This window comes from Procambarus clarkii, chromosome 11 (genome assembly GCF_040958095.1).
Source record: "Procambarus clarkii isolate CNS0578487 chromosome 11, FALCON_Pclarkii_2.0, whole genome shotgun sequence".
Lineage (NCBI taxonomy): Eukaryota > Metazoa > Arthropoda > Malacostraca > Decapoda > Cambaridae > Procambarus > Procambarus clarkii.
Window position 1 is genome coordinate 47,122,933 of NC_091160.1, and position 15,613 is coordinate 47,138,545.

A 15,613-nucleotide genomic window follows, 5' to 3' on the forward strand; every position below is an offset into this window, starting at 1 on the left:
GAGGAGAGAGACCTAACTTTTCTCCTGGTAGAGCAACAACGGCTCTATTCCTGTTCAAAATTTCCAAAAGCTGAGCCACAGAGTCAGGAAAATCAGTAGGACTGAAGTGTAGCGCTTGCACCTCTGGCTGAGATCCCTGTTCTCCTGGTGTGAGAGTACAAACAGTATGATCCATGGAGACATCATCCACAACTCGCACCGGTAACGAGTAATGGGCAAAATCTACAACAAGGGTGCCAGACTGGAGATGGATGTCGGCATTACTAGTGTTTGCAATATACAATGTAACAGTACCATCCTGCACTGTGTGCCAGGAGGGTTCAACAAACGTACCATTCACTTTACACGTTTCACTTTCCGCAATGACATCCGACAACTCAGGCACTCCCTGAACCTTAACTCTTATTCTGGTGAGAGAATGAGAGTGCAGCACAGTGTCAGCAGCCGTGGAACCACTGACTTCAGAGATGGAAGCTGCCAGGCGAGCGAGACAACGAGAATCAGTTAGGGCGTCCCCTTCTAGAAAGTCCCGATACTCACTCTCCCTAACAACTGCACAACTACGATGTTTCAATCGAGTACCCATTTTCTCGGGTATGCTACCACGACAAGGATCTGACAAACCTATGCTAGCGAGGCGGGTGTCAACAAAATTACCGTAGTCTGATTGAAGGTTGAACTCATGGCCCTGTCAATACATGCTACACAAGGGTATGATGCGGTCTTTGATACTAATGTTCCAACGATGGGGAAACAATGCAATATTTTCATCAATAATGGTATACAGACCTAAGAGAATGTCTCCAGGAAAATGAATAATGTCAACAACTAAACATGTTATAGACAGTGACATCATCTAACTTGAGTGGGAGTTCAATTTCACCCTGAACTTTTACTTTATTTCCTGAAACACCACTTAGAAAAGGTATGGGTGACTGTTTTAAAGTAGTAGGGTGCTTACTTTCAATGTCTCTAAGAGCTGAGGGCTTGACAATATTAACTTTTGCACCTGAGTCAAGAAAAACTTTTAAAACTCTACCATGGACAATGACTGAGACAAGGGGACCATCACTTGAGACTGGACAAGTTACTACTTGTGACTGATGTTGTCTGGGGTATCTGCGTCTTGTCTGGGTCAAATTCACTGTGGTTCCGTCAACATCTACAACTGGTCTAGAGTCAGTGTCCTCTGTCAAGTGTCCAAATCTATTTTGGGTAGCTACTGAATACACAGGGAGGGCACTAGGATTGGCTAGCTTGAATTGGTTAGCAGATGGCCTTGGGGGTTTCCCGACGACATGGAGTGAACATTCTGAACTCCAGCATTCTGTGACCGTGTATTATAATTCGAAGTTGCATTATAGCTGGGCCGGGAGTTGTAATTACGCGAGTTCTGATAATGTCTTGGACGCTGTGCGCCTCACCAAGACTGACTGTGGGAGTTACGAGTTGGGGATGCCCTTTGCCTAGCTCTACACTCCGCAGTGTGGTGACCAAGTTGTTTATGGTACTTGTAATATGGGAGCCTAGAATGATTAGATTGACGAGGGGACCGAGAGAATTGTCTAGGGGGTGATGATCTAGGGGCGGACCAAAAGTACCTTGCGAGGTGGTTACTCTTACCACAATGCCAACATGAGGGAGTGGATGGTTGTGGACTATGGCGTCTCGGCAACTTATGAGGAGGTGAATTTGACTGGGGGCTACGACCATGGGTACAGTTCTGCGACCAAGAGTTTTGAGAGTTTGTGGGAGGAGGCTGAGAGCTTGTTACTACATTTACAGTATCAGAGGGTGGCAACAGTTGAGCACTTCGGGGAGCTTGTTTATAGGCGGCATTCTTAATAACCTCAAACATTTCACCAATTTCATGTTTAACTCTAAAATTTTGTTGTTGCTCAATGATCGGTTTCGTATGCTCTGGGGCAAAATGCATTAAAGTTCTGAATGCTATCATCTTGGCCATAGCCTCAGGGGACAGATTTTTGTCTTTATCTACCCAGGACGAACTAATCATAGCAGACACTAAGGCATACAGATACTGATCGAGACGGCCAGTAAATGCATTAAACGATTCACCAGGCTGCATGGTGGCATTGGCATTTTTTTTGACTAACCTATACGGGTCGAGGTCTCCTTTGTTAACAGAGCGCCGGCGAAAGAAATCCTTAAATTCAGACCAAGACTGGAGGCTAACAATGGCTTTCTCATCAAGAACAAAATGTGCATCACCTCTGGTTGTATCCACAGCTGACCGTGCAATTGTCAAGTATTCGGCATCAGTAGGCTTAGAAAAACGTGCAACTGTTTTCCCTTCAACCTTACTAAACCATGACTCTAATAAGCGGGATTCACTAGCAAAAAGAGGAATAGCCATTTCCTGAGCTGACCTCTGGACATTGGGACAAGCAACTGTTCCCGTTGAGTCTGACTCTTCAACAAGTCACTTGAACTCCAAACCTTCCCAGATATTCTAAAAAAAGCGAGAGTAACGCCTGTCCACAAATGTGGTAATCTCACAGATGTTAACAACTACAGACCTATATCTATCCTGCCAAACTTGTCAAAAATTTTTGAAAAACTAATCTATAAGCAGCTTTACTCATATCTAGCCAAACTCAATATACTTAGCCCTTGCCAATATGGCTTCAGACCCAAAAAAAGCACTAACGATGCACTTATTAGTATGCTTAACTCGATTCATACAGCTCTTGATAAAAATGAGTTCTCTGTTGGGTTGTTTGTGGACCTGCGTAAAGCTTTTGACACTGTCAACCACCAAAACCTTCTTCTTAAATTACATCATTATGGAGTCAGAGGACACTCCCTACAATACCTCAAATCCTACCTTACTGACAGGCTCCAATATGTTTCTGTGAATAATACAATTTCTCCCACCCTACCCATCAACATTGGTGTTCCCCAGGGCAGCATACTTGGCCCTCTCCTCTTTCTCATCTACATTAATGACCTTCCAAATGCCTCCCAACACCTCAAACCAATTCTATTTGCTGACGACACAACCTTCATTTACTCCAGTCCTGATCCCCTTGCTCTAAATGCCACAGTAAATACTGAGCTAAATAAAGTCCATCTGTGGCTAACTGCCAACAAACTCACCCTTAACATTGACAAAACCTTTTATATTCTGTTTGGCAATAAATCCTCTAATCAAATAAATCTCAAAATAAACAATACCCAAATTTGTAACAAATTAGATGGCAAATTCCTTGGTATTCTCATTGACCACAAGCTTAATTTCCAGGGACACATTCTAAACATATCAAAAAAAGTTTCAAAAACTGTGGGCATTCTTTCTAAGATCAGATATTATGTACCACGCCCTGCCCTGGTGACTCTCTATTACTCCCTTATCTATCCATATCTCAACTATGGTATTTGTGCTTGGGGCTCTACTACCCAAAATCACTTACGTCCTCTAATTACTCAACACAAAGCTGCTATTAGGACAATATCCAATTCTGGCCCCAGACATCACTCGGTACCCCTACTTAAATATCTGAATATGTTAGACATTAAGTCACTGCACATTCTCTCATGTGTATTATACATATATAAAACGCTAAACTATAATGCCAATCCTGATCTCAAAAGCTTCATAGAAGGTTGTATCAGAACCCATGAGCATCACACCAGAAATAAATACAGTTTTGATATTCCTAGAGTACGACTTAATCAAACTAGAAATGCTCTACAAATCAAGGGGCCCAGAATGTGGAATGACCTTCCCAACCATGTTAAAGACTGTACCTCTCTCAACCAGTTTAAGTTAAAAGCGAAGCTATACCTAATAAATTCCCTGTAACCTACCTTACCCTTCTATTGTCAACCAATGTCTGTTTTTTTCTTTAAAGAGCGCTGTTTGTCGACATAATTGTACTTGTGCTGCTTTTTCATCTATGTTTTCATTTCTTGTTTTCATTCTACTCATTATGCTCAATTAGTATTAAGCTTGTCATTTAAGTTTATCATGCCCGAAACGCTTTGCGTAATAGTGGCTTTAGGCATTGTATGTACTAGCTATACCTATAAGTTAAACAATCCTTGTAAATATTTATTGTATGTATGTACCTTACCTAAATAAAATTGTATTGTATTGTATTGAAGGGGTTTCAACAGTGGTAGGCATAGTCACAGCCGTGGAAGTAATGTTTGAACGCAGATTATAGTTAAGTGCACCAGGCATCAGAAATGGTATACACAAAAATAAACACTCAAAAAAATATCAAGTTGGCTAAAGTAAGAAAATGGCAGAAATAAAATTATTAAATTGGGTTAGGCAACAAATAATTAAGAACAAGCAAAATTGTGAATTAAATTAGCAATCTTTCATGAAAATGGCTGGAATTAGAAGCATGTAAATTAATTTGACCAGGCTAAGCACAGCAATTTAGAATAAAAAACTGGAAAGTGCAATTGCAAAATTTCATTAAAATGATTCAACACAAGTGGCAAAGCAAGAAATATGGATGTAGCACATAAACTGGACACACATATGTATATAACTGCTATGGTAAAAATTATAATATGAAATGTTGAAGGAATAAATTTCAATTTTAGGCCTGGAGGAATTAAAAAATTATATTGTACAAATCCTTAACTGCTACTAAAACAAGAATTTCTTACTTCTCTTGACTTTGAATTTGCTAATAACACTCTATCACCACAATTAATGCACAATGAAATTACTGTGAGAAGCATGAATGTTGAAATCACTCAGGGAAACTGTGGGAGTGGAGTACTGAACCAGCTCCAATATTTAATGTCACTGAATGGTTAATTCATAAGATATTGTGGATATATTTACGTTAAACCTCTTTAAAACATAGCACACGATATCTTAGCTCTTAATTACTTAACGCAGGGCTGCAGGATCTGCAATATAACAGTGGCCAACACGAAAAACGGCGACAAGGCGTGTGAAGAGGCATATGCACGCGGTCCGTCTGATTACCGCAAGCCACCACAAGCTAAACAAGCTTCACAAAGCTTCCTGGCAATACGTTAGTAATGAATAAATATGATATATTTACTCATGAATAAATATGATATATTTACTCATGAATAAATATGATATATTTACTCATTACAATGTTGGTGCTGAATGTACAACACGAAAAAACATAATTTTAATCAGAAAAAGTATCTTTTTTATAAAGAAATTAGACGATAATAAAGAGCTGGTGAAAATCAAGTCGACGATCCAAGCGTCGGTTGGGTTAGGTTAGGTTAGGTCAACCTAACCTATCATATTTATTCATTACTAACGTATTGCCTGGAAGCTTTGTGAAGCTTGTGTAGCTTGTGGTAGCTTGCGGTAATTAGACGGACCCCATGCACGGTTTGTTTACAATCTGGTGCGACGGCAGCGCTCCTGGCAGCAGTGGCGCGAAACTCGGGAGACCCCACACTAGAATATGTTGGGAGCACGAAGATAAACTCTGAGACGACGATATTGCGTCGATGGCGGTGGAGGAAGCACGATTTGCTAGGCAGGAGTTCACAGCAGAGTGGTGTAGCAGGACGCTGTAGCGATGGTGATTGGAGGCAATGTGGCGGTGCGAGTGGGAGCTAGCGACGCTAGTCAGACGGTTGAAGTCTTTTTTTTCCACCAATTCCTCTTAAATAACAATACAACACACACAATGATCAGTTGACACTTGCGACGATGACGACGATTGCAGTAGCATGAAACACTCACTAGACTTGATGCTATATAACTGGCCAGCCGAGGTTCCAACCTACTCTGAGTCTGTGAGAATACTGAGCCCTGCTGCAAGCACGGCTGGTGCTCCACTGTCTGGCATGACGTCAGATGCCTACTCGCCTGTGATTGGTTATGTCTCAACCGCCTTATAATTTGAGTATTATACAGAGAGAGACAGAGAGAGAGGGACAGAGAGGGAGGGAGGGAGAGAGAGAGAGAGAGAGAGAGAGAGAGAGAGAGAGAGAGAGAGAGAGAGAGAGAGAGAGAGAGAGAGACAGAGAGAGAGAGAGACAGAGAGAGACAGACAGAGAGAGAGAGAGACAGAGAGAGAGATAGATAGAGAGAGAGAGGGAGAGAGAGTCATTCATTAACAACATACTTTAGCTGTGATAACCAAGGACATCAGAGAGAGGTTCCGGAGCCTCCCCACAGGAGTAACGATGCAACCACCACGACGTGAGCCCAAACGTTTCACTTACTTCATGGATGGCCAAGCTGAGATTTAGATCCAGATGCACGTCCATCTTGGCATCCTGTCCTCATATACAAAGAACGTTGCTTTTCGATCGTATATGCAGCTGTCTAACTCCAGGGAACCTATTTATTGTTAGGTGAACAGGCACATCTGGGTGAAAGAAACTCTGCCCATTTGTTTGCGCCTCCACCGATGATCAAACCCGGAACCTTAGGACTACGAATACCGAGCGCTGTCCACTCAGCCGTCAAGGGCCCCCATTGTTGAATTTTGATTCCCTGAATTTGTTGTCAATAAAACCTTTAAAAAGTCGAAAGAAAAAACGCCAAACCAATAACTTTCAATATCAACAAAATCCAGCAATCTGAAAATCAGCGTTGTCTCTGGTGGGGTCTGTGTCTGTTGTCTGAGGTGGGGTCTGTGTGTCGGGAGAGGCGGCGCTGGGGGGTTGAGGTGCAACCTGCGGACTGTTCCGGCAGTGAAGGGCTCGGGTGGCAGAGTCCTGGTCCAATGTACCAGAGACAACAACTCCTGGGGAGAAGCAGTGGACCAATATCCCAGTGTGAGGACAGGCGACATTCGCTGAATCCTGTCTGACCAAGAGAGGAACTGTGAGGTAGGGAGCAACCTACCCGTCTGTGGAGGAGACCAACCTTGCCACATCTGAGGGAGGACCCAACAGAGAGGAGACCTACTTCAGCATCGTGCGGTCCATGAAAGACCAAAACTTCAGCATCGTGCAGTCCACTTTAGCATTATGGGGTGCTGCAGTGAGCTAAACTTCAGCATCGGCCGCCCCCAGGGCAACCTGACTCCGGGGGCCAACCGGAATCCGAGGGCCAACCGGAATCCGGGGGCCAACCGGAATCCGGGGGCCAACCGGAATCCGGGGGCCAACCGGAATCCGGGGGCCAACCGGAATCCGGGGGCCAACCGGACTCCGGGGGCCAACCGGACTCCGGGGGCCAACCGGAATCCGGGGGCCAACCGGAATCCGGGGGCCAACCGGAATCCGGGGGCCAACCGGAATCCGGGGGCCAACCGGACTCCGGGGGCCAACCGGACTCCGGGGGCCAACCGGAATCCGGGGGCCAACCGGACTCCGGGGGCCAACCGGAATCCGGGAGCCAACCGGAATCCGGGGGCCAAGCGGACTCCGGGGGCCAACCGGACTCCGGGGGCCAACCGGAATCCGGGGGCCAACCGGAATCCGGTGGCCAACCGGAATCCGGGGGCCAACCAGAATCCGGTGGCCAACCGTACGCTGGTGACCAACCGGACGCCGGTGGCCAACTGGGCGTCCAGCCCTTCAGATGTAGGATTTCACACCCTGCCCTTCAGGTGTAAGCGTGTCATAGGGCGGGCTGGTGATAGCAGATATATCCGATGTACTTATGTAATTTCACTTCTCCGCGGCACCAATTGCAGAGGTTATCATAGTTGACCTTTTTCCTATCGCGCACCTCAGATGGGGAGAGGCCTGGGGTAGGTTTTGGCCGCCCCCAAGGCATTTTGGGCTCTTCCTTCTTCTTCTTCTTCTTCTTCTTCACTTTGGGTTCTTGTATCACAGTTGTCTCAGGTTGGGTCTGTGTGTCTGTTGTCTCAGGTGGGGTCTGTGTGTCTGTTGTCTCAGGTGGGGTCTGTGTGTCTGTTGTCTCAGGTTGGGTCTGTGTGTCTGTTGTTTCAGGTGGGGTCTGTGTGTCTGTTGTCTCAGGTGGGGTCTGTGTGTCTGTTATCTCAGGTGGGGTCTGTGTGTCTGTTATCTCAGGTGGGGTCTGTGTGTCTGTTGTCTCAGGTGGGGTCTGTGTGTCTGCTGTCTCAGGTGGGGTCTGTGTGTCTGTTGTCTCAGGTTGGGTCTGTGTGTCTGTTGTCTCAGGTGGGGTCTGTGTGTCTGTTGTCTCAGGTGGGGTCTGTGTGTCTGTGGTCTCAGGTGGGGTCTGTGTGTCTGTGGTCTCAGGTGGGGTCTGTGTGTCTGTTGTCTCAGATGGGGTCTGCGTGTCTGTTGTCTCAGGTGGGGTCTGTGTATCTGTTGTCTCAGGTGAGGTCTGTGTGTCTGTTGTCTCAGATGGGGTCTGTGTCACTGTTGTCTCAGGTGGGGTCTGTGTTACTTTTGTCTCAGGTGGGGTCTGTGTGTCAGTTGTCTCAGGTGGGGTATGTGTGTCTGTTGTCTCAGGTGGGGTCTGTGTGTCTGTTTTCTCAGGTGGGGCCTGTGTAACCACAACCCCCCATGGCATTTCGGGCACTTCCCTCTTCATCTTCCTCTTCTTCTTTATTTTGGGTTCTTGTATGTCCCTTGTCTCAGGTGGGGTCTGTGTGTCTGTTGTTTCAAGTGGGGTCTGTGTGTCAGTTGTCTCAGGTGGGGTCTGTGTGTCTGTTATCTCAGGTGGGGTCTGTGTGTCTGTTATCTCAGGTGGGGTCTGTGTGTCTGTTGTCTCAGGTGGGGTCTGTGTGTCTGTTGTCCCAGATGGGGCCTGTGTGACCACAACCCCCCATGGCATTTTGGGCACTTCCCTCTTCATCTTCCTCTTCTTCTTTATTTTGGGTTCTTGTATGTCCCTTGTCTCAGGTGGGGTCTGTGTGTCTGTTATCTCAAGAGGGGGCTCTGTGTCTGTTATCTCAGGTGGGATCTGTGTGTCTGTTGTCTCAGGTGGGGTCTGTGTGTCTGTTGTCTCAGGTTGGGTCTGTGTGTCTGTTGTCTCAGGTGAGGTCTGTGTGTCTGTTGTCTCAGGTGAGGTCTGTGTGTCTGTTGTCTCAGGTGAGGTCTGTGTGTCTGTTGTCTCAGGTGGGGTCTGTGTGTCTGTTGTCTCAGGTGGGGTCTGTGTGTCTGTTGTCTCAGGTGGGGTCTGTGTGTCTGTTGTTCCAGATGGGGCCTGTGTGACCACAACCCCCCATGGCATTTTGGGCACTTCCCTCTTCATCTTCCTCTTCTTCTTTATTTTGGGTTCTTGTATGTCCCTTGTCTCAGGTGGGGTCTGTGTGTCTGTTGTTTCAAGTGGGGTCTGTGTGTCTGTTGTCTCAGGTGGGGTCTGTGTGTCTGTTGTTTCAGGTTGGGTCTGTGTGTCTGTTGTCTCAGGTGGGGTCTGTGAGTCTGTTGTCTCAGGTGGGGTCTGTGTGTCTGTTGTCTCAGGGGGGGTCTGTGTGTTTGTTGTCTCAGGTGGGGTCTGTGTCACTGTTGTCTCAGGTGGGGTCTGTGTGTCTGTTGTCTCAGGTGGGGTCTGTGTGTCTGTTGTCTCAGATGGGGTCTGTGTCACTGTTGTCTCAGGTGGGGTCTGTGTTACTTTTGTCTCAGGTGGGGTCTGTGTGTCAGTTGTCTCAGGTGGGGTATGTGTGTCTGTTGTCTCAGGTGGGGTCTGTGTGTCTGTGGTCTCAGGTGGGGTCTGTGTGTCTGTTGTCTCAGGTGGTGTCTGTGGCACTGTTGTCTCAGCTGGGGTCTGTGTCCTGGTGGAGGACAGCTCGTCTAGGCCCGACGATACACTCGTCCTGGTGGAGGACAGCTCGTCTGTACCCGACGATTCACTCGTCCTGGTAGAGGACAGCTCGTCTGTACCCGACGATTCACTCGTCCTGGTAGAGGACAGCTCGTCTGTACCCGACGATGCACTCGTCCTGGTGGAGGACAGCTCGTCTGTACCCGACGATTCACTCGTCCTGGTAGAGGACAGCTCGTCTGTACCCGACGATACACGCGTCCTGGTGGAGGACAGCTCGTCTGGGCCCAACGATACACTCGTCCCGGTAGAGGACAGCTCGTCTGGGTCCAACGATACTATCGTCCCCGTAGAGGACAGCTCGTCTGGGCTCGACGATACCCTCATCAGGGCGGAGGACACCTCACGATAGCGCGAGTACGCCCGCTGTCCGTAGGAGATGAGTATATTGAAGGCCTTGAGGAAGACCACGCAGACAGTAACCACGAGGAGGAGCGTGATCACGCCCACGCCCAAGGACCACCAGGTCAAGGAGCTGCTGGGGCGTCGGGACGCCAGCAGCCTGACCACGGGGACGCGGCTCAGCCACCCCCGCCAGCTCAGTTCCATCATCCAAGCTTTTACTATTGACCTTATCATTTGTTCGTAATTAATATATATATTTTTTTTAAGATTATGAAGTTTGTATTCTTTTCCTTCAGCAATGAATGAAAAGGAGATTTGACGGGTCGTGTCTGTGACACTGGTGACTGAGGTGGTGGACTGTGTCACTGGTGACTGAGGTAGTGGACTGTGACACTGGTGACTGAGGTGGTGGACTGTGACACTGGTGACTGAGGTGGTGGACTGTGTCACTGGTGACTGAGGTGGTGGACTGTGACACTGGTGACTGAGGTGGTGGACTGTGTCACTGGTGACTGAGGTGGTGGACTGTGTCACTGGTGACTGAGGTGGTGGACTGTGTCACTGGTGACTGAGGTGGTGGACTGTGTCACTGGTGACTGAGGTAGTGGACTGTGTCACTTTTGACTGAGGTGGTAGACTGTGTCACTGGTGACTGAGGTGGTGGACTGTGTCACTGGTGACTGAGGTAGTGGACTGTGTCACTAGTGACTGAGGTGGTGGACTGTGTCACTGGTGACTGAGGTGGTGGACTGTGTCACTGGTGACTGAGGTGGTGGACTGTGTCACTGGTGACTGAGGTGGTTGACTGTGTCACTGGTGACTGAGGTGGTGGACTGTGTCACTGGTGACTGAGGTGGTGGACTGTGTCACTGGTGACTGAGGTGGTGGACTGTGACACTGGTGACTGAGGTGGTGGACTGTGTCACTGGTGACTGAGGTAGTGGACTGTGTCACTGGTGACTGAGGTAGTGGACTGTGACACTGGTGACTGAGGTGGTGGACTGTGTCACTGGTGACTGAGGTGGTTGACTGTGTCACTGGTGACTGAGGTGGTGGACTGTGTCACTGGTGACTGAGGTGGTGGACTGTGTCACTGGTGACTGAGGCGGTGGACTGTGACACTGGTGACTGAGGTGGTGGACTGTGTCACTGGTGACTGAGGTGGTGGACTGTGTCACTGGTGACTGAGGTAGTGGACTGTGTCACTGGTGACTGAGGTGGTAGACTGTGTCACTGGTGACTGAGGTGGTGGACTGTGTCACTGGTGACTGAGGTGGTGGACTGTGTCACTGGTGACTGAGGTGGTGGACTGTGTCACTGGTGACTGAGGTGGTGGACTGTGTCACTGGTGACTGAGGTGGTGGACTGTGACACTGGTGACTGAGGTGGTGGACTGTGTCACTGGTGACTGAGATGCTTGCGTGGGTTGAGCTTTGGCTCTTTGGCCCCGCCTGTCTTTGGATGGTGAATCTCTAGGGTACACAGCCATCTGGGCACTGTCTTGGTGACCTATAGACATGATCTTGTCAGTCATCTATTGTCGAGGACCGGGCCGCGGGGACGCTGAGCCCCAAAAACATCTCAAGGTAGGTAAAGTTGCTCTCTGGATAGGCATATTGACCCTGATAGTGCAAGGGTTATTAGTGTGTTACGACCCTTGTTACTGAGACAAGCCTCCATGTTGAAGTAGTCAGGTTGTTAGTGTAGAGTATAGTGATGTGTGTGTAGAGTATAGTGATGTGTGTGTAGAGTATAGTGATGTGTGTGTAGAGTATAGTGATGTAAGTGTGTGTTTAGTATAGTGATGTGTGTGTAGAGTATAGTGATGTATGTGTAGAGTATAGTGATGTGTGTGTAGTGTATAGTGATGTGTGTGTAGAGTATAGTGATGTAAGTGTGTGTTTAGTATAGTGATGTGTGTGTAGAGTATAGTGATGTGTGTGTAGAGTATAGTGATGTGTGTGCAGAGAATAGTGTTGTGTGTGTAGATTATAGTGATGTAAGTGTGTGTAGAGAATAGTGATGTGTGTGTAGAGTATAGTGATGTAAGTGTGTGTAGAGTATAGTGATGTAAGTGTGTGTAGAGTATAGTGATGTAAGTGTGTGTAGAGTATAGTGATGTGTGTGTAGAGTATAGTGATGTAAGTGTGTGTAGAGTATAGTGATGTGTGTGTAGAGTAAAGTGATGTGTGTGTAGAGAATAGTGATGTGTGTGTAGAGTATAGTGATGTAAGTGTGTGTAGAGTATAGTGATGTAAGTGTGTGTAGAGTATAGTGATGTGTGTGTAGAGTATAGTGATGTAAGTGTGTGTTGAGTATAGTGATGTGTGTGTAGAGTATAGTGATGTGTGTGTAGAGTAAAGTGATGTGTGTGCAGAGAATAGTGTTGTGTGTGTAGAGTATAGTGATGTAAGTGTGTGTAGAGAATAGTGATGTGTGTGTAGAGTATAGTGATGTGTTTGTAGAGCATAGTAATGTGTGTGAAGAGTATAGTGATATATGTGTGTGTAGAGTATAGTGATGTGTGTGTTGAGTATAGTGATGTGTGTGCAGAGAATAGTGTTGTGTGTGTAGAGTATAGTGATGTAAGTGTGTGTAGAGAATAGTGATGTGTGTGTAGAGTATAGTGATGTGTTTGTAGAGCATAGTAATGTGTGTGAAGAGTATAGTGATATATGTGTGTGTAGAGTAAAGTGATGTGTGTGTAGAGTATAGTGATGTGTGTGAAGAGAATAGTGTTGTGTGTGTAGAGTATAGTGATGTAAGTGTGTGTAGAGAATAGTGATGTTTGTTGTTACGGTGCCCTCTCCTATTTCTTTCGTTTGCCGGCTTAAAGAGTCATATCAGCTCTCCCTACTGATTCTCTGAGGTTCAGGGAGTCTAATGATATATGTGGCCACCAGACCGGCTGCCAGTAAAGGGAAGGAAGTTATATTATAAGTTGTAAATAAAGGGAAATTGGCGCCCTGTTATAAAATGAAAGTTTCCCCTAATGCAGATATGACCTTTTGGAAGGGACACTAGCCGATCGCGGATTGGCCGACTTAGGTCGCGGACGACAAATCAGGGTCCGCCATGACGTCACCGAGTGCCCCGGGCGGCGCCAACGTCAGAGTTGACCCGACCTTAGAAGCGACAGGACGCGCCTCGGTCTGCTCTCAAGGATTAGAGGCTCTACAAGCCTTATTCAGTGGATTAAACTAGCCATCGCAGCCCAGCATAAATTATTGGAGACCCTGCACTTCTGGGAAGCAAAAAGGAACCAAGTTCATTGAGCAGAGAAATGCCAAACTTGGAAAATAGTCGGCGACGACGCGGGGGCGGCGCCGCTGGACGTTGAGGTCTGGAAGGTGCGGCGGGCAGGCCTAGCTGTGACCGGGTCACATCCACTGAGAATCTTGGAAGGACGACACCGTGCCTAGGACAAGGAGCAACGCCTTGTGGAAGGGGCGAGTGTGGGAAAAATAGTGATTAGCTCAGCGCCCATCGATGAACCAGGATTGGGGCAGCTGAATCTCAGGGATTGGAACGGCGACGACGCGAAGGCTCCATGACACCTGAGGACCTGTGGAACGTTCTGGATCGTCAAGGATCGACCCAAGGAAGCGTGGGAACCTCACACCATCGAGGGACAGGCGTCGTGAGCCAGGAATGTAAGGTAGATCATTTTCCCTCCCATTACCCCTTGTGTGAGTAGGCTAGTTAGGCCGCAATATTTATTTATGTATGTGGCAGCAGGACATTAATGCTTTAGTAGTAGAATAGGCTGCAAGGCAGCTTGTGTCCAGGACTGTCAGAGGGGACAGTGTGTATGGATGGCAGGACAGTGAAGAGGAGGCGCCGACGTGGTGAAGAGACCTTCCTGTGTGAGAGTGTGGTACTCCTGTCTTTCTGCCCAGTTGAAGGAGTGTTGGAGGTCGTGGAAGAAGAGGCTGACGATCTTCAGACTTATTATTCTTATTTCCATATTCATGTATTACTTGTGATTGTGTGTGTTCATGTAATTTGCATCAGTAAATTCACACATTTTATCACTGTGTTTAAGTGTGCCTCCATTTATGATATTTCTCTATGAGCATACACGAAGGTTATCATAGTACCACCTAGGGAACACTACGTTCTCTATAGCAGTTCTTATTGCCTGGAGAGTGGTAAAGACAGCACAGACTTACATAAAAGTGTACCCTTAGCCATCCGATCAGTATCGGTGCCTGAATGGTGGCAACTATTAACGTAGTGGCTAGAGAGAGGTAAAGCCACACAGACCTTCCTGGGAGAGTACCCTGGGCCAACAGTCTAGTAGCAGATCTATGGGAGTAGCAATCTTCTGGCTACAAACAATATATAATACACCCACTGAACTGCATTGCTGGGGTGCAGATATAATAACCCAGCTGGCGACCTTGCTAAGAAGAAGATAGAGAAGACAGGCGGGAAAGGAGTTCCTGCAACCTCTTTGTCTGGCAGGCAAGACTCAGGGAGGTTATTATTATAAGGTAAGCCTGAGTTTTCCTTCACTCCTCCACGGGTCTAGGCTGGAACTGTTAACAGCAGTTTCCCCGTGTTTGACTGAAGGGCTTCCAGGGTGAATCAGTGGCACCCCCTTTTGCGGTGGAAGCAAAGACCTGCGGAGGTGGGCATTGTTGGTCCTCTCTTGTGTGACCAAGGAGACTCCGGTGAATCCCGGGAGTCGGAGGGGCTGAGTATTTGGGCCTTTTGAGCCCCTAGCAGCCGAGTGTTAGCAGAGCCCCGGCCCGGCCCACCCCCCACGTGACAGTGTGTAGAGTATAGTGATGTAAGTGTGTGTAGAGTATAGTGATGTAAGTGTGTGTAGAGTATAGTGATATAAGTGTGTAGAGTATAGTGATGTAAGTGTGTGTAGAGTATAGTGATGTAAGTGTGTATAGAGTATAGTGATATAAGTGTGCGTAGAGTATAGTGATGTAAGTGTGTGTAGAGTATAGTGATATAAGTGTGTGGAGTATAGTGATGTAAGTCACAAGCAAAAAACAAGTCACAAGCAAAAGACTTAACAATCCTTGGCTTACAAAGGGAATACTTAAATCCATTAACAAAAAACACGACCTTGAGAAGAAGTATAGTCTAGGAACAGTCTCCAAAGAATTCTCAAAGAATTACTCGTTATTGCTATCTAAAATAATTAGACGAGCCAAAACTAAATACTATGAAGATAAATTTACCCAAATAAAGAGCAACATTAAAAAAACTTGGAGCACAATTTCACAAATATTGGGATCAAAGAAGATTTTAAATAATAAACCAACACTCCTTTCCGATAACGCTGGTCAGCTTTCAGCCTCTGATTCTGCTATTGAGTTCAATAGGTTCTTCTCTTCCATTGGGTCATCCCTTGCAAATGATATTCCATCTTCCTGTACTGATGTTAAGGACTATCTTACAGGTAACTATCCACAGTCTCTGTACCTAAAGCCTACTAGTTCCACTGATGTCAATGAAATAATCCTTTCCCTTAAAACCAAGTCTAGTGCCCTCGAGGAGATACCAACTTTAATTTACAAAAAAGCCTCCAGATCTCTAGCCCCTGCTATTGCATTG

General features: G+C 46.9%; 2 protein-coding genes across 5 annotated transcripts in view; one reads left to right on the forward strand and one right to left on the reverse strand.

Annotated features, from left to right (window-relative positions):
- LOC123758423 (uncharacterized) overlaps nucleotides 1–15,613 on the reverse strand; it is a 188,117-nt gene that overhangs the window by 117,018 nt on the left and 55,486 nt on the right. The window lies entirely within an intron of this gene.
- LOC138363711 (uncharacterized) lies at nucleotides 1,636–10,043 on the forward strand. The gene is made up of 3 exons (XM_069323100.1): nucleotides 1,636–1,744; nucleotides 4,851–5,024; nucleotides 9,628–10,043. Exons 1-3 carry the CDS (start codon nucleotides 1,636–1,638, stop codon nucleotides 10,041–10,043), a joined length of 699 nt encoding a protein of 232 aa, XP_069179201.1.